This window comes from Lemur catta, chromosome 14 (assembly GCF_020740605.2).
Source record: "Lemur catta isolate mLemCat1 chromosome 14, mLemCat1.pri, whole genome shotgun sequence".
Taxonomy (NCBI): domain Eukaryota; kingdom Metazoa; phylum Chordata; class Mammalia; order Primates; family Lemuridae; genus Lemur; species Lemur catta.
Window position 1 is genome coordinate 27,996,462 of NC_059141.1, and position 22,713 is coordinate 28,019,174.

Here is a 22,713-nt window from a genome sequence, read left to right on the forward strand (position 1 = left end):
ATCCACATGGTTACAGACATTTGCATAATTCCTAGACTCACAAGTTAACAGCATCATTGCTAGACCCATAAGTTAATATTTACACATCTAGGAACATACAATAGAACACCTAAAGTTGATACATCAGAAAGAAGAATGTTAGGATAAGGAAGAAGTGACTGGATAGGTATTTTTTAAAAAGCAAAGAAATGGGATAGTGAGAAAAATGTACACTGCTGATTAAAAGAAAAGGGACTAGTGACCAGATAGCAAACATGACCCCTAAATTTAATTGTCTCTTATAAATCTCTTACCTCACTCTCCTTATTTTTTTTAGCCACAGACAAAATTTCCTAGAAAATTGAGACAACAAAAGTGAATTAATAATTTATGAAGTTCATTTACTTATTTATTCAAAAAACATTTACTTTATGCCAATTTGCCAGGAAATGGGGATGAGGCTCTCAAGATAATTAAATTACACAGATCTTAAACTGGCGGTCCCCAGGCAGAATTAAGCCTATAGACATTATTGGCTCATAATCGCTTACACAATTCTAACCTAATCGGCAAAACTTTAAAAATTGGGAAATTTCCTCAAATACCTGGATTTTCCAGTTTAAAAAAAAAAATCTGAGTAGATTAAGTACAAATTCACACATAGCAACAATCCTTTAATACTGGGGTCAGCAAACTATATATAGCCTGTAGACCAACTCCAGCTCCAACTCCAGTAGTGTGTTTTTGTAAATAATGTTTAACTGGAACAAAGTCAGGCTCATTTGACTACAGGTTGTCTATGGCTGCTTTCAGGCTACAACAGCACAGTTCAGGGATGAGTAGATGTCCACTAAACAACACAAAAGCTAAAAATATTTGCTAAATGGACATCTACAGAAAAAATTTGCCAAGCCCTGTTCCAGCCCACTTTAAGCCTCTAGGGATAGATGTGTGAGTTTACAATCCTAGTTAAGAGGCAAAGACAAATACATTGAAAACACAAAATAAAAGTGTTCTGATGATGAAGTATTTACTAGATGCTAAGGGTATGGAAACAAGTAATATTTGAGTGTTACCTGGTGACTTAGCAAAGCATTACATTACATCAAATTATCTGAAAGCGTTGTTACCAGGCTTAAACATGGAGTTAGAGTGAGGGTACATATATTTCAAGCAGAGAACAGTATGTGCAGAAGACACAGGGTATAAAATACATTCAGGAAACTTTAATCATACATCAAATTAAAGATGCATAGAAGAATGACAGGACATGTAAGTGGCTGACACACACATACATACATACACATGCATATGTGTATGCCATAAGTGTTTAAACATTTTTGTAGATTTTAAAGCTGAAAAGATTTTCTATAGGGAACTGATAAAAGAGTTGTCCACTAATTTTGCCTAGATAAGCTGAACCTTTTAGGAGAACAATTTGGGAATAAATCACAATCTATAAACACCATCACCTTTGAAATATTCTTGTTGAAAATTAAACCTCAATCACAAACTTCTAGATCTATCTATAAGTTTACAAGAAACACAAGACAGAGAAATTATGGGGATGCAATAAACAAAATCGAGAATGTGAGAAATTATATAGGACAAGTTACTTGTTTTCAACAAACAATTTATAAAGAAAAAAAGGGATGAGAGGCCGGGCGCGGTGGCTCACGCCTGTAATCCTAGCACTCTGGGAGGCCCAGGCGGGTGGATTGCTCGAGGTCAGGAGTTCGAGACCAGCCTGAGCAACAGCGAGACCCCGTCTCTACTAAAAATAGAAAGAAATTATATGGCCAACTAAAAATCTATATAAAAAAAAAAATTAGCCGGGCATAGTGGCACATGCCTGTAGTCCCAGCTACTCGGGAGGCTGAGGCAGGAGGATTGCTTGAGCCCAGGAGTTTGAGGTTGCTGTGAGCTAGGCTGACGCCACGGCACTCATTCTAGCCTGGGCAACAAAGCGAGACTCTGTCTCAAAAAAAAAAAAAAAAAAGGGATGAGAGAACCTATAGATTTAAGAGAAACTCAAGAGACATATTAGCCAAATGCAATTCATGTGACTTCTTTGCATCCTGATTTGAACCAATTGTAAAAAATACATGGCCAAGCCCAGCATGATAGTGAGCACCTGAAATTCCAGCTACTCAGGAGGCTGAGGCAAGAGTATTATCACTTGAGCCCAGGAGCTGGAGCTTGCAGTGAGCTATGATGACGCCACTATACCCTAGCCCAGGCAACAAAGTGAGACTCTGTCTCACAAAAAAAAGGAGGGAGGAGTAGGAGTAATTAGATTTGAATTTCAGAAAATCAATTTGGTACTCATGACAATAAAATAACCGGATAGCCAGACCAAAGTTATGAAAACCAATCAAGAAGCTACTATAAATAGGATAAAGAACAAGAGCATAAACACCAGAATAGTGGCACACAAAATGAAGGAAAAGACCCAGAGAAATTCATAAAAAACTAGATATATAAGGAAATTCAGATAGCTTCCCAAATTCAGTTTTGGATGTCCCTGTAGATATTGATATAGTTTCTTATATTTAAAAAGTATGTTAAAAAAGAGCAAGATTGAGAACAAATGGAGGAAAAGATAAATTGTTTCATTATAATGATGGTAAAGTGACTAAGGAATATCTGGGCAGAGAGAGAGAGAGAGAGAGAGAGAGACATATTTTTTATATACATGGATCTCTAGAGCTTATAGGAAAAGTTTTGCTCTGTATATCAATTTCAAAAATATCAATTAACTTCAACTGGCAGATGCAAAATTGTTCAAACTGCACAGTGAATAAGGAAATATGTATCATCTACTCTTTGAAAAAACTGGAAGAGAAAGAATAGAAAACAGAGCAGTTACCTAGAAAGTCATGGGTTCAAACAATATTTTTCTTCTGACACAAAATATTTATAATTCAAGAACAAAGACCTAGTGAAGAGAGAAAGGTTGAAAGTACAGAAAGGATGATTTGGAGAAGCAAAATCCACCATGGCACAATATATCAATTTGGTAATTTAATCTATAAATGCATTTGTAGATTTAGAGATTGATTCTTCAGTAAGTAAGGAAAGATTTGTGTTAAACCTTGAAGGACGAAAAGAATTTAGTTAGGCAAAGAGACCAGGAAATGAGTAAATAAATATACAGGGGTAAGAATAACTGGTATGCCACCGAACTTTCAATAGCTCCTTCCTATTCATATGATAGCCTCAAACTTCTGACCATGCTTACCTCTACAGAGTCTTCCTTCACCACTTTCACTTACAAACTGGAGCCAAATAGAATTTAAGTTTTTTAAACCTGACAGGATCTCTTGACTCTGGACAGTTGTTCAAGACTATTATTTTTTCATAGAACACTCCCCCACATCTTCCCTATACCTTAGTGTTTCTCTATTAATCCTCTCACTTTTCAATGATTTAGCTTTTATCCCTCAAGTCTCATTACAGATGTTACTTCCTAGATGAAAACTCTCCTGAACCTCATGCCTGAGTTAAGAGCCTCTCTATATGCTGTCAATAGCATCCAATTTTTCAATTTAACAGACTACTTACTTTTATATATTTCTCAATGGATACAGGTTAAGGCAAAGACAGTGTTAACCTTTCTTTACTTTCATCCACTTATGACAGGTTGCCCATAGCTGATATTCCACAATCATTTGATACATTAAATGAACAGCTGCATGACTGGCTAAATGTCAATAAGGCACATTAACAGTATTTTCCAAACTGCAGGTTGAATGCGTACCATAAACAATTTCAGTGGGTACTGACCATTAGTTTTAAATGAAAATGTAATAACAGAGTACATCTCTAGAGTAAAGGAAAAGTATTATGTAAAATTATATTATGAAGATCTAAAGAGTTTGGATTTCACGTAAAATAAAAATACATAGGCAATAAGGTTAGGTTTTTTATTAATGTAAGAATATGATGCATTAAAAACATGCTTGTCAGAACTGAAGGTGCTCCTTTAATTCATTCCTATTTTATGAGTTAACAAGTGAGAAAAAGAAAAAAGGATCTGGTTTTAGAAATGAGTGATTTCAGATTCCTGAAAGTCTTCAACAAGAAATAAGAACAAAGTTCTTAAGACAAGGTTGGGGGCTACAAAATGTATATTATAATAACAATTTCTGATTAGGCCAAGCTCAGACTCCTTTAAAAACAGCTGGTGCCATCTTCTTCCCTAAAACACTTCTCTGATCTGGTCAGACAGCATCTTTAATCCCCACTTCCACCGCCAGACCAAACGTATCTGTCTAATTCTAATAAGCAGTATGCCTCAACACAATGTCCTCCAAACTGGAAGGCTCTATTTTCTTTTCTTTACCCAGAATTCCTGACACAATGCTATGAAAGTCTACTAGGTACTTAATACACATGATAATTGGGAAAGTCGAAGCTACTACTAATATCTGTATAACCTGAATTAGAAAACTAGTACAACCTAAAGATAAAAGCCTATGTGTAAATTAAAAAGGTAACAGAAAACTCTATATGGCCAGGCATGGTGACTCACACCCAAAAAACTCTTTATGGCTAGGCATGGTGGCTCATACTTTAGCAGGAGAGTCACTTATGGCCAGGAGTTCAAGACCAGCCTGAGCAAAACAGCAAGACCCCATCTCTATAAAAAATAGAAAAATTAGCCAGGCATAGTGGCATGCACCTGTAGTCCCAGCTACTTTGGAGGCTGAGGCAGGAAGATTGCTTGAGCCCAAAAGTTTGAGGTTGTGGTGAGCTATGATAATGCCACTGCACTGCAGCTTGGGCAATAGGGTGAGATCTTGCCTCAAAAAAAAAAAAAAAAAAGTCTATGAAGGTGAAAAGACATTAGTTTCAGATTTAGTCTAAAGTCTACTGAATGCTGGTAGACAGCTTCTAACTTTTTGGCAGCTTCACCTATAAATGACATGATACTAAATGTAAAAACATATTTGATGTGATACTGAATATTCCATCCTTACAACTTTCAGGTAGTTGAAAATATATAATACATTTCACTCAACATCAAATGTTGTGTGCCCTCCCCCTTTTAAGTTTTACCTCTTTTGACATGACCTCTGAAATATTGTATGATTCATCTTCTCTTCCTCTTTTCTTTCTTATGACTATAAAAAAAAAGTTTTATTTTTGATAGCAATTAAACCAGAAATATAAATACATATTCTTCAAAATTAGAATAAGGAAATTTACCTGGATTCTCTCCACTTGCATCAATTGAATTTTTACCCTACAAAACAAGGATTTAGAATACTGCTTTTACTAAGGACTCTTACGACATTACACACTAAAAGGCACTGATTAACTTGAGAGAAATAAATGTTCCTTGAAGTTGAACCACATCCACAATTCTTCACCATTATGCTTACCTACATGTAATCTTTTTCATTTCCCTACGATAACTTGTTCATAATCTCTGCTTTTTCCCACAAGGCTCTACTTTCCCCAATTTTGTTTTTCCATTTCAGAAGAGAAATTTTAAACATAGGAGGCATTTTTATTTAGAAATACCATGTACATCTTCTTTAACTGTACATTTATGCTGAAGATATTCAATGGGCAGGGTATTGAAGGAATAGTCATAGTGAGTAAAATTTGTAAGTTAAATAAGAGAGAATACTAACTACAAAATATTAGTGAGGAGGGTAAGGGAAAAAGAGATGTTAAACAGTTTCAAAATAAGAGTTGGAAAAGTACTATATCGAGAATAGATGGGAGGCTGGGCACGGTGGCTCACGCCTGTAATCCTAGCACTCTGGGAGGCCGAGGCGGGCGGATTCTTTGAGCTCAGGAGTTCGAGACCAGCCTGAGCAAGAGCAAGAGACTCTGTCTCTACTAAAAAAATACAAAGAAATTAGCTGGACAACTAAAAATATATATAAAAAATTAGCCAGGCACGGTGGTGCATGCCTATAGTCCCAGCTACTCGGGAGGCTGAGGCAGAAGGATTGCTTGAGTCCAGGAGTTTGAGGTTGCTGTAAGCTAGGCTGACACCATGGCACTCTAGCCTGGGCAACAGAGTGAGACTCTGTCTCAAAAAAAAAAAAAAAAAAAAAAGATGGGGCTGGGTGTGCTGGCTCATACTTGTTAACCCCAGCACTTTGGGAAGCCAAAGTGGGAGGATCACTTGAGGCCAGGAGTTCAAGACCAGCCTGGGAAACATAGTGAAATCCCATCTCTACAAAAAGTTTAAAAATTAGCCAGGCATGGTGATGTATGCCTGTAGTCCTAGCCACTTGAGAAGCTGAGGTGGGAGGACTGCTTGAGCCCCGGAGTGCCAGACTGCAGTAAGCCATGATCATACCACTGTACTCCAGACTAGGCAACAAAGCAAAACCCCTTCTCTTTGAAAAAAAAAAAAAAGATGTACACGTATGTATGAGAAAACAAAATGACAAAAAGAATAAAAACAGTAACTTTAAAAATTAAGTTACAAAATTAGAAGATTACAAAAGAAAATAACAAAAAGGACAAGTGAAAATAAGAGTAGGCAGAATTTAATGGCTGGCAATTTTAGAACCAAGCAGAGGTGAAAAATCAAAACTCTAGTATAAAAAGTTAGGTGGTTCTTCTACAATATTTATCACAGAAAATAAAAAAGTTGGGTGGAACAAAGTGAAGGCTATGTTAAATTAATAGGTTTAAGAATAGGGAGCACATGGCTAAGCCAGTAAAATTACCTTCCAAATAAATATATTTTCTTTCAAAAATTCTAAGTCAGTCTCTAGAATTAGGAAATGAGGCAAATATTGTTTTAAATAGCTGATTGTATTGCAAAATAATCCGCTAAATTCTTTACCAGGTATTTGAACATCACTAATAACCAGCCTAAGAACCAAATAACTGAACTTAAAGATACCCTACCTATTTTGCCTATTGGCATTTTGATATTTCCTATTTCAGTTTAGTACAGAAGCTAAGTATGAGCTCTGAAACTAATCCTGGGTTCAAATCCTGGCATTAATTATTAGATTATGTGACCTTTAGCAAGTTACAGTCAACTCTCATTATCTGCAGTACTTACTTATGTTCTATAAAGTCCCTGTGACAACATTAAATCATTGCCCCTAGGAAAATACAAGTTTATGTCCCTGTAAGACTCTGGCTACAACATTTTTATTAACCAATCTATAACTCTATTTTCTGTGTGTTTGCTGTTAAAGACACTTTATTTAATGTACATGTTGATTAATACTGAACTCAGGGCCAATATCATTATAACTTGTGCCTAAATGAAGCTCATCTAACACACATTTTTTCTCCACTAGGCATATTACAGCCTTCTTATACTTGTAAACACTAGCCAGCACTTCAGCACAACAGTTGGGGGCCATTTTAAACAGCAAAATCACCAACAGAAAACACAAAATGTGGCTGGGCACCATGGCTCATGCCTGTAATCCCAGCACTTTCAGAAGTTGAGGCGAGAGGATTGCTTGAGGCCAGGAGTTCAAGACCAGCCTGAGCAAGAATGAGACCCCATCTCTGTGAAAAATAGAAAAATTAGCCAGCCATGGTGACATGTGCCTGCAGTCCCCCCGCTACTCAGGAGGCTGAGCTAAGAGGACTGGTTGAGCCCAGGAGTTTGAGGTTACAGTGAGCTATGATTGTGCCACCTCACTCTAGCCCAGGTGACAAAGCAAGGGCCTGTCTCAAACAAAACAAAACAAAACAGCACAAAAATGCAAATACCAGAGTGCTAAATAAACCATGAAAATGACATGTTTGAGGTATGTATGAGAGCTAAAGGCAAAGAATCCCATGTTTGACCACAGCTGGGAATATGTATATTGGAAGATTCAAACTTTCTGCTGCTCTGCACATAAGCGTGTCTGTGATCAGAAAAGCTCCAGGAATATTAATTTTGGGGTTACACATAAATGTTAGTCAGTAGGCAAATTCACAAATACAGAATCTGTGAATAATGAGAACTGACGTACTTTATCTCTTTGCATCAGCTTCTTTATATGTAAAACGGAATAACAGAATCTCTACCTAACAGAGCTGTTTTAAGAATAAGAGAAGATGTATAGAACGATACCTGATACATAGTAAATTCTCAATAAACGTGACTTTTATTATTTCTCTTTTCATCAGCACCTAACTGTTCATTTGGGCTCCAAAAAGCTGGCCACTTATAAAATGCCTTAAAGTATAACATTTGCAGATTCTTTCCAAATAAAAAAGTCAAATTTTGTCATTATGAAAAATAGTCCACAGAAAAAGAAACTGAAAGGGTCATAGATTGGCTCTCCTTCCCTTTCTTCAATATAAAGAAATAGATCTTACATATTTCTATGTAGCTTGTAACAAAGATAGGTTATCAAATAAAGCTAAAAGTAAATAAATGATCAAAAAGTCAGAAGAATACAAAAGAATTCATTTGATATTTAAGTAACATAAAAAATATTCTGGCTTGCTGTATTACCTTTGTAACTTTTAAAGATTCCTTTTTTCTCTCCAACTTCTCTTTCTTCTTCTGTTCCTGTAAAGTAATTTTTCTTAGTGTCTCAACTGTCAAATAACTTATGCTTACAATGAAGAAAGTATAGTATATCATAATTAAAAAACAAGGAAGAACTTTTCTTCAAGCTTTTAGGGAGTAACAGGGAAAAGATTTTACACCCCCCCCATTAAACTAAAATCTAGATAAAATTTATTAAACAATAGTTTTCAGCAGCAAAGGACAGTGAACACTGGCAAAAGGGAAACAAATGAGGTGAATCTTCTGATTGTCCAGCTTACTGCATGAATGTACTTTCCAAGCACAAATAATGGAGGGAGAATCCAAACAGAGTCCAATCTCTGTAAGCTGAAGAGACAGAATTCAAAACTTAAGAGCAGCTGGCATTCCCAGGGTAAAGGTCGAGTACCAAAGAGGACAGATCTGCAAAAAGAAAGCTTTACTCTCTTTCAGGCTGAATACTGGTAAATGTGTGAATGTAAGGAAACCAAGGCCAGGAGAAGAGCCACCAGAAAGAAGAAGGTAGAACAATCTCCCATGCTCTAAGGGGTCAGAAATAAGGAATAGTTCACATTCCCTCAGCCAGAATATGAAAGTCCTCCTAATGGACAGGACATAGAGTATTCAGAAGGGAAACCAAGTTATTCTTAGACTAAAAGCTCAGATGTACCCTAACACATTTTAAAAGCAAGACACAAAAGGATTCAAACTATTTCCGAGAGGTGGTGAAAACAGTATTTGCCTTATAATTCATTAAGCTAGATGTTTTGTGTTTTTCCATTTGTTTTAATTTACCATATTAAGGATTAAAAAGGCTTCAAACAAAGGAAAAAGGGGATTTGACAAACGTAGCAGAATCTAAATTGATAATTGTTAAATGTGAGTGATGGGGACACAGGGATTTATCATATTCTCTCAATTTGCACAAGTTTTTAAATCTTACATTCTGGTGAAAAGATAAACAATACATATGAGAAATGATATGTCAGATGATAAGTGCAATGGGAAGAACAGAGCAAGCAAGGAGAGTTAGTAACTTTATTAAGGTTGTGAGGGCAGGCCTCACCTAGAAAACATTTCAGCCAAGGCTTGAAGATGATGAAGCCAGCCATGCAGTTACTTAGGAGAAGGGACTTCCAGGTAGAAAACAGCGAGGGTAAAAGCCCAAAGGCAGGAAACTCGTCAGGAAGGAGGTCTGAAAGGCAATGAGATTGAGGGAGGCAGCTAAACTGCTTAATCTTAGAGATGTTCTCAGGCCTTTAGTAAGAAACAACATAGGCTAGAAGGCAGTGCAGTGAAACATCATTGAAGTTTTCCGAGATAAAAAGTAGTGAAGAAAAAAACTATTTACCCAGTAAAAATATCTTTCAAAAATGAAGGCAGGCCGGGTGTGGTAGCTCACACTTGTAATCCTAGCACTGTGGGAGGCCAAAGTGGGAGTATCACTTAAGGCCAGGAGTTTGAGACCAGCCTGAGCAAGAGCAAGAGCCATCTCTGATAAAAACAGAAAACTTAGCCAGGTGTGATGGTATGCACCTGCAGTCCCAGCTACTCAGGATGCTGAGGCAGGAGGATCGCTTCAGCCCAGGAGTTTGAGGTTGCAGTGAGCTATGATGATGCCACTGCACTCTACCCTACCTGGGGCGACAGAGCAAGACTGTCTAAACAAAGACTGCCCCAGATCGAGACATATTAAAGCTAAAAGAACCTATCATTAACAGAATATGCAAATGAATCTATAATAACAAAACAGATCAATGTCTATCTGGAGAATGTAAACAGAAGGGGATAGATGAGGGAGAACAATTAAAAACGGGCAGAAAGTAGGCTGAGGCAGGATCACTTGAGCTCAGGAATTTGAGGTTACAGTGAGGAATGACTGAGCCACTGCACCCCAGCATGGGCAACAGAGCAAGACCCTATCTCTAAAACAAAACAAAAAAAATTAAACAACAACAACAAAAAACACTTTTTTAAAGGGCAGGAAGATCTCACCAACTTGCTGTGAGTAAGGGAAAAAAAAGTAAAAAAAAAAAAAAAAAACTCAAGAAAAACTGGCAGGAAGAATCCTTTAGAGTTGATGGGTATGTTTATTATCATGACTGTGGTGGCTTCAGTATCTATGTGTCAAAACTTATAAAATTGTACATTTTAAATGTGCAGTTTAATATGTCAATTATACCTTAATAATGCTATTTTTAAAAAATGGAATGCTAGCAGGAATAAAAAGAATGACCTACCGATAAACACAAGATGAGTGAATCTTAAAAATACACTGAGCAAAAGAAACAAGACACAAAAAGAGTGCATATCTTTAAGAATATTGAAGAAAAAAATCCAGTTTCTCCCTACACTCCCAGTGAAGAATCAACACAAAAGACTTCTGTGATGCATTGTACAGGGGTTTTCCCTACACACAAAGCAAGCAATCAATTCTGCAAGGGACACCAGCTGACACAATCTGCCAGGAGATAGTGTCAGATTCCTTAAATTGAGGGCTCAGTCCCCAGGATTGCCAATTGCAAGTCCCAGGCTGTTTAGCTGAGCTTCTGAACAATCAGCTATTAATCGGGGTTCCCACAACCCCCTCCTTCAGTTGATTAATTTGCTAGACAGGCTCACAGAACTCAGGGAAACAGTTACTTATGTTTACTGGTTTATCACAAAGGGTGTAACAAAAGATACCGATGAACATCAGAGGAAAAGATGCTTAGGGCAATGCATGGGCAAAGGCATGTGGAGCTTCCCTGCCCTTTCCATGAGCCACCCTCCAGAAACCTCCACATGTTCAGCTAACCAGAAGAGCTATGAAACCTGTCCCTTGGGGTTTTTATAGAGGCTTCCTTATACAGGCATGACTGATTCAATCATTGGCTGCTGGTGATCAGCTTTCAGCCCATCTCAACTCCCAGGGGTTGGGGGTGGGGCTGAAAATCCCAATCCTGTAATCCAGCCTAGGTCTTTTGGTGACCAGTTCCCAGACTGAAGCTACCCACCTAGGGTGCTGCCAGCTATCAGCCAATCATTAGCATACAAAAAGGCACTATTACTTCGATGACTCCAAGGATTTTAAGAGTTCCATACCGGGAAATGGGGATAAAGACCAGATAAACATTTCACAATATCACAATACCATATGATCCCATTCACAGAATATTATGGAAAAAGCAATACTGACCTATAGTGACAAAAACAAGATCAGCGGTTGCTGGAGGTTAGGCATGGGGATCACTGCCAGCACAAGAGAACTTTTTGGGGTGATGGAAATGTATTTTATCTTGATTGTGCTGGTCGTTACACTGGTCTATACATTCAAAAGGTCAAAATTCATCAAACTATAAACTAAAATCTGTGCATTTTATTGTACATAATTTACACCTCTATAAAGCTATTTTAAAAATATTTTTAAGCTATTAGCTACAGTCATTCACATATACATACCTCTAATTGTTGCTGTTCCATTTTAGTCAATAAAAATTTGGAGTAGATATTGCTTTTTTCAAGCAAATGTTGAAGTCTACGGTACCGAATTTCTGTGGACTCTCTATCCCAAGTCATGCGAGCCTATCCAAAGAGAAAACTTCCATAAGTACTAGTTTTCTGACATATAATGATTTTTTCATAAGGTTTAATGAAAATGGCTAAACAATCACTCTTTGGGTTTAAGATATTTCCTGTAATTAATGGGAGAAAAAAAAGATTCTTACATCATTTACTAAAGAACATTTTATTTTTCAAACCAAAAACCAGAATAATGGAAAAAAATGGTTCTTAAGTTCAACAGGAAATCTGGTAGATGTAGTTTGGATATCAAAATATAACTTCAGGCCGGGCGCGGTGGCTCATGCCTGTAATCCTAGCACTCTGGGAGGCCGAGACGGGCGGATTGTTTGAGCTCAGGAGTTCAAGAACAGCCTGAGCAAGAGCAAGACCCTGTCTCTACTACAAATAGAAAGAAATTATCTGGACAACTAAAAATATATATAGAAAAAAATCAGCCAGGCATGGTGGCGCATGCCTGTAGTCTCAGCTACTAGGGAGGCTGGGGCAGAAGGATTGCTTAAGCCCAGGAGTTTGAGGTTGCTGTGAACTAGGCTGAGGCTATGGCCAACAGAGCGAGACTTTTTTTTTTTGAGACAAAGTATAACAACCAAATGCTTTCAGAAAATAAAATCTTTATATACCAGTTTTTATCTCACTGGCCAGGGACTAGAAGATCTATTGTTAGAATTTAAAACTGTATTTCAAAAAATTCAATATGCTACATCTACTGATTATTTTACAAGCTTATTCTCCTCCTCCTCCTCCAGTACTGTGCGCTCCCCAGAGCTGTGCCCTAGCCTTTAGCTTTTACTTTCACAGTTTTATCTTCCATTTCTGTATACCTTCTAATTACATACCTCTGCTTTCCAAATTACTTTTATACAACATTTATTTATTGAGTAATTTCTAAGTCTACAATAGCCTGTCTAGTGGCTGAGGAAGAACACTTCCTCAATTCACATTAACAAAAAAGTTAAATATTTTAAAAGAATACCATAGGGCACAGGATAGAAAACATAAATAACAAATAAATTGTATAGTTCAATGGTCCATAAACGTTTCTGTAAAGGGCCAGATAGTAAATATTTCATATTTAAGCACCATAAGGTCTCTGTTGCAAATATTCAATTCTGCCTTTGTAGCATAATAACAGTCATAGATTAACATGTAAACAAATGGGTATGGTTATGTTTCATTAAACCTTTTTTCATGGGAGGCTGAGGCGGAAGAATCGCTTGAGGTCAGGAGTTTGCGACCCATCTCTACCAAAAATAGAAAAAAATAGCTAGGCGTGGTGATGCAGGTCTGTAGTCCCAGCTACTCTGGAGGCTGAGGCAGGAGGATGCGTGAGTTTGAGGTTACAGTGAGCTATGATGACCCCCTCCACTCCAGCCTGGTGACAGAGCAAGACTCTATCTCAAAAAAAAAAAAAAAAAAAAAAAAAGACGAAGAAAAAGAAAAACTTTATTCACATAAACAGGTGTAGGCCAAATCCAGCTCATAATTGGCCAACCCAGAATAAGCTGAATTCCATGAAAAGCATTACAGTGGGTTGAAGTGGGTCAAGTGAGAGCTGAATTCATCTACTAAAGCTAAATACATGCAAACCTCACCAACCAGCAACTACTAAGAGTGTGTATGTGCATGAGTGAGAGTATGCAATTTAAATTAGGATAGAGGTGATTAAAAAAAGGAATCAGTGATCCTAATATGCATCCAGGATTGAGAACTGCCTCCCAGTCAGTGTATTTGGATAGAATATTTTGGAATACTGGCAACATAATTTATCTTAACAATTAAAACATATTTAGCCAAGATTAACTCCTTAAATGCAAATTCCCTAACACCAATTCAGCCTAGTTAATCAACAAATGTGTACTACAACAATACACAAAGTACTGGGTGGAAGAACACAGGAAGTTTGACTTATACTACAGGTGAGATGACATTACTGTAATATCAGAAAATAGGCATTAAAAGACATATATACTTAGTACTTAACTGTATATTGTATATAGTACTAACTAAATCCTGAAAAATCCAAAGAATTACTAAGATTGGAGAAGTCAGAATTCAGAAAACAGGTATCTGAGCTGTCTGAAGGATAGATAAATGAGAGAGAGCTCAAGAGTTTCACCAGTTACTTTAGAAGTTCCTGCCTTAAGCAACACTGGCCTCAGCAACAGCACTAAAAATCATACTGAAGTAACTTTAGAATTAAAAAGACCTTTAGGGAGGCGGGGATGGGTATATACATACATATATATATACATACATATCTCTCCCAATACCAATCCCAGATTTTTTGAGGGGCTAAGTTCTACTTTAGCCTATATACACTAAGATCCATTTTCCTCTTACCTAAGAAATCTCTGCACTCCAACCTTTCCCCTTCCCCTACACTTCACAGGCAACAATGCTACTCTTAAGTCTAGTTTTAGACTAACAATGACTTCTTTTAAAAGGAAATGCAGGTGTAAAGTCAAAGAAAATTAACTGCAGGAAATGAAAGTCAAAGTCATTCTCCAGGCTCCTCACAAAGTAAATGCTTCTCATTAAGGAACTTAAGCTAGCTCTTCCTCTCTTAAGTACTTTTAAATATATGCCCATAAATACTGTATTCTCCCAAAAGAAAAGAAATCTTTAGTGAGTTTTTTAGCCTCCAAAGATATGTTTATTAATCTCAAATAGGGACAGACTTTGAAAATAATTCTTAGAAATTTCTAGAATCACCTCGGTAGTCACTTTTTATGGGGATCAAAAGCAAAAAATAATCAAAAATCTTTCAATAGCTACACATAAAAAAACAATGTAATTAATAATGAATCATAATATTATGCTCTAGCAAATGACCCACTTGTATTAGGAAGACTGACGACAGCTATATAATTTTTTAATAGAAGGACTGAACATGGATTAAAAATTACTTACTCTTTAGATTCTATGATGTATAACTATTAAAAAAAAAGCTAGTAATGCCATACCTAACCTTCAACAATAACAATTCCAATAAATTTAGGACTGATTGCAAAATGTTTGTTGATAAGATTTAAAATGTCACTAACAGAAGGCATTTTGATTCCTGGTTCCTTTCATCAGCAAACACATACAATACTATATATTTTGTCATCTTTTTAAAATGTGAAAATATTTGTTTCTTCACTTGAACTAATGCCTTTTGGAAATACAGTCATACCTCAGCCATATCTTTCTTTAACGGGTATTTCCCTACCCAACACACTTCATGGGTATGTGAAGAAACAGGATAAAACTGAAGATACACTGTTCAAGGTGAAGATTATTATATCACTCTCACAACTTTTGAAGCTGATCCTATTGTGCACACGTGCCCCAGGATCTTTACTTTACAATTGACCTAGTTACATAGCTAGTAAGCTTATTTATTTTATTATATTTATATAATCTTATATTTTATTATATTATAAAATATTTTTATCATAGCTATTCAATAAACATTTATTGATTGCCTACTATATGCTAGGTGCACAGCCTACAAAAACAAAACAGGAAGTGATGCATTCTCAAGAAACGAAATGAGAATCAAATAAGTGATAAGTACTATATAATAAACAAAGTACTATGGGAATTCAAATAATGAGAAAGATAGTTCAAGTCAGACTTCTCAATTCTGTTAATTCACATCTTCCCTAAAGCAAAAGGGGTTAATGTGACTTAAAACAAAATTGTTAACATATTACCTTAACAGATTATGGTCTATAATAGATAATCAGTAATAACATAACTAGTATTACTGGAGTCGAAGTGTAGCACCATAGTTAAAAACTCTGAATTCTGGAACCACATGGTCTACCCTGGAATGTTGGTTCTGCCACTTACTAGCTGTATGACCCCTGGAAACCTGTATGTGCTTAAGTTTCCTCAGCTGCAAAATAAGGTGACTAACAGAACCTAATTCATAGACTACTTCAGTAGTAATAATTACACTAGTAATTAAACTAGTAAGTTTAGCAACAGTAATAGTAATGAGTTTAATAACAGTATCTGCTTCACAGCATAGCTGAGGATTCAATGAGTAAATATACATAGAGTTCAGAACAATGCATGACTCATAATAAATGCTCATAAAATACTAACAATGCTGACAAATCATTATTGTTGATATAAAATAGCAGAGAAAGAATTGATTCATTAATTGTTTTTGGAGTGCATTATTTCCCAACTTAAGTGATTTTTGTAACCATTTAATGCGCACTTCCTGAGAGAGGCACAGTGGTTAAGAGAAGAAACTCTGGAGACAGCTCAAGTTCAAATTTGACTTCCACACTTACTGTGTGACTGTCTCAGTTTCTTCATTTGTAAATGGGGATAATAATAAGAACCTGCATCATAACATTGGTAGGGGTAAATAAATTAATACAGCACAAGAAAATCACTTATTAGGTAGTACTTAAGAGAGGGCTACCGTTCTTTTCCTTGAATATTTAACAATTAAGCAGCAGGGAGGGACTTCACAACATACTTCACAAGAATTGAATTTTTCCGGTTAAAAGCTGCTTTTAGCAATTTACAAAATAGTAATTTTTCATTGAAAAAATACATCACATTTTTAGCTAAAGAATCTTATTCTGCAAAAGACAGGCCAAGAAACCAAAAAAGAAAATAAAAAGTTGATCACTTAGGTGGAAAACAGCACTAAACAGGAAAGAAATCATTAGATCTGGATTCCAGTCCAGCCTTTAACTGATACTAACTTCTGCTGCCCTCAGTTTAATATTCCTAGAGGTTTCAGAGATCAATTTTTGCCACCATGCATACATTTATGGTACTAATTTAAAAAGGATGACAAAGGAACAAATTCACTACTGACTTTGAAAGAATTGTAACGGCTAAACAAGCAACTTGAAATGCTCACTTAAGAGATGAGACCACTTTATAATATCAAGACTACATCTCATAGAAGCAAATCATTCAAAGCACATGCAGAGTTTTCTCAAAGATAGTATCTGTAAACATACGAAAAAGACAAATAACAAAGCTGTTTTAAAGTTTATGGAAAAGCCAACAGCAAACTGAAGAACACAAACCACACCTCCGAGAAAGCCTCTGGTTACTACCGGCTTTAATGATGAACCTCATTCGTAAATTACCTTTTCTAGCATCTTCCGCTCTCTCTCAAGTCCAGCGGCCTCAAGCTGTTCCTCCTCTTCTAGCATGGCTGGGGTAATGACGGCAGCCTCCGGTTGCTCAACCATTTCTGAGGCTGGGGGCCCTAAGAGGGGAGAAGGCTTTCAAATTGTAGTTTTAAAAAATTACCAACTACTCAACTCCGACATTAAACAACTTTCCTCCCGAGATGCATTTAAAGAAAAAGTTGAAGACCCCAGGGGACGCCAGCATCACCTCTCAGAAGACATCCTAGGTCTTCACGTCAACAAATCGGGATGCTCGGGAAAATGCAGCTCCCTGTGTAAAATCTTACATATCATGCAAATACGTGCGCCTCCGGGGTGTCCTCCACTCACCTCTCCACAGCCTCTCACCCCTTCTTTTCCCCTCAGTCCCTGCCCCGGCTCGGCTCCCTCCCCCAAGCTCCGCCGCAGCCTCCATGCTGCCCACCCCAGCCCCGAACGCCGCAGCCCGCGCCCAGGGGAGATTCTCACTCACCGCCGCTGCTCGCCGGCCGCTCCGCTGGCATGTCTGGACACTCACCCGGCAACCGGGTCGCCTAGTCTCAGTGCCTGCAACGCCGCGCTCTAATTCCTCACAGCCACAGCCGGCCCGACCTTCTCCCCAAATACCCAGCCAGGGAAAAACGCGCGCTTCTCCTTCGCGGGAAAACGCCGTCATCTCGCGATACCTCATGCTCCCCGTCCGCCTTCTGGCCCGTGCGGCGCGAGATTTGGCGCAGTTTGAGGTTTTTTTCAGGACTTACCTGTGGCGACGCTGAGCGTTTACCTGGAAATCTGTTTTAGGAAAATTGGATTCGGCTTCAGAATTCAGACTTTATCGCTGTGATATTGGCGAGTCTGCCGACCGTGGGGGCCCAGTTTCCTCACGTGTCTGATGATGGTTTCGAACTACGCTAGTGGCACTTGTAACAATTTGCTAGGCACCTTCTCACACTGGGTGATGTGATTGAACACCCCCCAACTGACAAGCCTTTAGGTAGGAAGGATGTATGAGTTTCCAGGTGAGACGTCCGAAACAGAAATATTGCTACCTGCCCTCGCCCTGAGTTCACACGGGAGAGAGAAAGAACAGGAAATTAAGATTATGGCAGGGTTCCAGAAAGTTGTTTACGATAAGAGAGACCTGAAAGCAGTGATAAGCCAAGTGGAGCGTCCAGCAGAAGAGATTCAGGATTCGGATAGATCAGTAATTCGAGTGGGTTCTGAAGGAAGGAGTGGGGCCTTTCTTGTGTTTAGTTTTCACTTCAGCTTTCCACCTTTTCTAGTCTGTAATCCTTTTTGACTATTTCCTTTGTCTCCCTCTCACCATGCCACCACCAGTTTCTCAGAATTTATGGTATACATACCTGCCATGTAACTACCTGTTTCCTTCATTCTGACTCCCACAACTTTAATGATTTTACCTGTACAAAATTTAAGAGTATACAATGCACATCCATTATAGCCATCTTCAGCAACCTTGATAACACTCTAAAATTAGCATAGCAGATTGTTATTCCTACATTACAGGTCAGAAAACTGATGCTCAGAGAGGATAAATTGACTTCTCCAGGCCCACATTCACTTTTAAAACAGAGGAGTCAAATCTAGGAATTTTGACTCCTAGTTCAATACTATTTCAAGATAAATGTAGCCTCTAATAAAAGTTACTCTTAAATCCTGCCTCCTAATCTAATAGCCATCTGTCTCACTTAAGATTTTTGACGTTCACCAACATATCCTCCAAAATTTTTCCCTTTGATTGTTGAAATATTGCTTTGTATGAGATTTCCCTCTAATACACTGAAAATCTTTCCTGTCCCTTTTTTTGAACTCAATTATGGCCCACTTCCCAAGATCTTTCCTCCATTCATTGCTTTTGTCTATATAGTTTGTTCCTTGCAGCATCTGCTCTGCAGGCTCCAATGATCAGCTTCAGGCCAACAGCCAACAACTTCTAATTCCCCAGAGGGAGAGTGGGGAGATTTGTCCAAACACAGGAGATGGAATGCAAGGCAATTTTGTGATTCTCAAAGGACAGACATCTCAACTAACAGCTGGCCCCATGCATGCTAATAAAAATGTGCTGGTACATTTCCTGATACATCTTTGCCATTCTGTAGACCCTCCCCTCAGAGTGGCTGTGAAAAAACTTCTGTTCATTCACTTTTATTTAAGGGCCTACATTTAAATGTCTCCTTGGTACCAGGAACTGTTATAGGTGCTGTACAGCAATGAAGTAGACAGACTAAATCCCTGTTGATGTGGAACTTACATTCCAGGAGTTGGGGCAAGTAAGGGGGGCATCGGGAAGGAGTACTCCGCAAAATATTAGAATAGGGTGGTGTGAGAGTGACTGGGTATCTGACGAAGTGGCAGACATTTAAGCATAGAACCCAATCTCAAGAAGCGAGCCAGGCAGGGGACGGGCAATCCAAGCAGAAACTACAGCTAGTGCAGAGACTGAAGCAGGAATAAGCCTGGGCGTGTTTGAGTATGAGAAGGCCAGTATGACGAAGCAGTTAGCAATGGGAAGTGGCACAAAAAGTCAGATAGACCCACCAGATAAGGTAATGGGATTTTCTTCTAAGTAAGATGTTACAAGTCTTTTTTCCCTACCCACACAAAATGTCTTCCACTTAACAGGATCCTTTTCATATTAATGGCTTTACCATCCACCCAATCATATAAGTCAAAACCAAACCACTTCTCCCTCTTGCTTATACTAAATGGCCCACTTCTGGCATTCCTCACAAAGTAAACAATAGCTGCAAGACAAAATTCCTCTTTCAGCTTCCCAACATCAAACTTAGAAACTTTCCTGCATCTCGAATACCTTTTCCCCTTTCCCTCAAGTTAGCTATGGATCCAAACTCCTACAGCCTACTCAGGAATCTTACATTACACAGTATTCCATTGTCTCTTTTGTTTCTTAAATTTCTGCTGAATCCTTTCCATTAGTATTCAAATACTTAAATCTCTCCCATCTTAAAAAAGAAAAGGACAGGGGGAAACTTTTTTCCCCACTATTATCAGTTCTCTCTTCCCCTTTAGAGCTTACTTTAGAATTATCTACACTATCAGTCTTTAATTCCTTGCCTCCCACTGATTTTCAACCATCTGTCTGGTTGCCACACTCAACACAGCAAAGTAGCCCACTAAGGTTCAATGACCTCCATGTTGCTAAACTTAATGGACATCTCTCAGTTATTATTTTGACCTCATTGCAACATAACAATATTAATCACTCCTTTATGGAAATACTCATTTCTTTTCTGACTCCACATTCTCCTGATATCCCTATTTCTGACCTTTACTAGTTTATTCTCTTCTATACAACTTTTAAATGTTGAAGTTTCTGAGTGAACCAGAAGTAATTTGAGTTTCTGACCAGTTGCATCATCTCTATGATAGAAAAATTTTAATGAAAGATAAGTGAGAAATGGACCAAAATAAAAACACTCCAGTCATCCATATCATAGGGTAGTGCCAGGCACTATTTTGGCCACTAGCAATTCAGTGGTAAATAAGATAGACAGTGTTTCTTACCTCAGAGTTTACAATGTAGTGGAAACAATAGACAAAACAACTATATAAATGTCAATTGGTGATATGTAATAGATGATAGAAGGAAATATGAAGCAGAGTAATAGAGGATATGAGAACAGAGGATAGATGTTCAGAGAAAAGTCTTCCTCTAAGGAAGTGAACTTAAGCAGTGATATATAAATATAAGCTACATAAAGACCTAGACAAAGAACATTTCAGAGGAAACAGCAAAAGACTTAAGGTACATAGAAGGTTGACAGACTGAGAAATGGCAAGAAGTCCACTGTGCCTACAGTGGAATAAGTAAGTTTAAGTGGTAGTTGAAATTGGAAAGATGGGTAGAGACCAGATCAAAAAGTACTTTGCAGACCAGGATAAAGAGTTTGGATTTTTATTATGGAGAATACCATTAGAGGAACTTGAGCAACGAAATTACAGGATTTGATTTATACTTTTAAAAGATCACAAAATATGTAATCTAATTAAAAATTTGAGGAGACTTGTTTATTTTTCAAGGGCTCAGATAAGTAGCTTTAAAAAAATCAAATCAGAAGAAATATTATGACGAAGTAATGAGGTATTACCTTATTGAGACACAATTTATTTAAAAGTCACTTGATATAATTTAAAAACAGAATGAATGCTGTCATTCAAATGCTTTCCAATATATCTTCTGAGTTGAAAAAGTCCAAACACAAGCATTCAAGGCCTTTACAATCTGCAAAGGTTTTAATCAAGTAAATATTTCCTTTTAAAGTTTCTTAAGAATATCAATGCTAAAATGAAAAGTCTCTGAACTTATGTAGTAATCAAAATACATCATCTACTTCACAAAACTGATTGTCAGTATTGCCTAGACCAGAATTTAAAGCTTCACTTTCTGATTTTGTAATACCATTGTGTACAGTATTATGCCTGAAGATGAAAAATGAGAACAAACATATATATATCCCACTGTTGTCATATTCATTCATACATTTATTTATTTAAGACAGGGTCTCACTCTCTCACCCAGACTGGATTGTAGCAGTGCTAACATTGCTTACTGCAACCATGACCTCCTGGGCTCAAGTGATCCTCCTGCCTCACTCTCCCCAGTGGCTAGGACTAGAGGTTCACCACCATGCCCCACTAATTAAAAAAAAATTTTTTTTAGAGATGGGGGTCTCACTATGTTGCCCAGGCTGGTTTCAAACTCTTTGCCTCAAGCTATCCTCCCACCTCAGCCTCTCCCAAAGTGCTGAGATTACAAGCCTGAGCCACTACACCTGGCCTGTTGTCAATTTTATATGCTCCCTCAAGTCTATATTAGTTTATCATTTATATTGCAATAGTACAAAAGTCATTTTACCTTAAATTTAATAAAATCATTAAAGTACTGTTTACTTATTCAACAAATGAAACACTTTTGCCATGCAATTTTTTTATGGTCAAATTGCCTTCTTGGTGTTTATTAGAAAATAAATCCAGCCCATAAAATGAAATGGACATAGTAAAACCTTATTCACTGGGACCAAGGGGATGATCAATAAGAACAGTAGATATTTTGAAAGAAAACCAATTTTGCTAACTTCCCAAGCTTTACAATGTTATGTAACCTAATAAAATATTAAGAGGTAGTGCTTGGCACATAATCAGGGTTTAACAAATGTTATTACATTAATTCAAATTTCCATGTAATCCACTTCTGTTATAATTACACTCTTAGTAAACCAACAGTATTTTTAAAGGGCAAGGTTCTCTCTCTGAAGTGGCTAGTTTTCCTCAAACCTTGCTTAAAACTTGGATTTCATTTTAGTTTTTACATGTTGTGAAGCAGTGAGGTTCTAATTAATGAGGTTTTACTACATTTGAGAATTCATATTTTAAACAATGCTTGTCAAAAAAGCAAAATAGTATGAATTCAATACAAAAATCACTCTTTATCCTCAGAGCTAAGAATTTGTGTCTGACACTGTCAGTCATGGCAAATAAAAATCTGATTTTCCAAAGCTACCTTACACCTTTTTC

The 22,713-nt window shown here is 37.4% G+C and overlaps 1 protein-coding gene across 5 annotated transcripts in view; it reads right to left on the bottom strand.

The window, feature by feature from the left end:
- Positions 1-18,197, bottom strand: part of HELLS (helicase, lymphoid specific) — a 43,884-nt gene extending 25,687 nt beyond the window's left edge. For 4 of the 5 annotated variants that reach the window (XM_045568888.1, XM_045568887.1, XM_045568885.1 and 1 more), the window contains exons 1-7: positions 17,651-18,197; positions 17,134-17,255; positions 11,903-12,025; positions 8,426-8,482; positions 5,191-5,227; positions 5,041-5,105; positions 294-332 (exon numbers count right to left, since the gene is read on the bottom strand). In XM_045568888.1, coding sequence (XP_045424844.1) covers positions 294-332; positions 5,041-5,105; positions 5,191-5,227; positions 8,426-8,482; positions 11,903-12,025; positions 17,134-17,255; positions 17,651-17,681 — 474 coding nt within the window. In that variant the 5' untranslated portion in view covers positions 17,682-18,197. The remainder of the gene's footprint in view (positions 1-293; positions 333-5,040; positions 5,106-5,190; positions 5,228-8,425; positions 8,483-11,902; positions 12,026-17,133; positions 17,256-17,650) is intronic. The other variant, XM_045568886.1, reaches the window with a different exon arrangement.
- Positions 18,198-22,713: the final 4,516 nt, after the last annotated feature.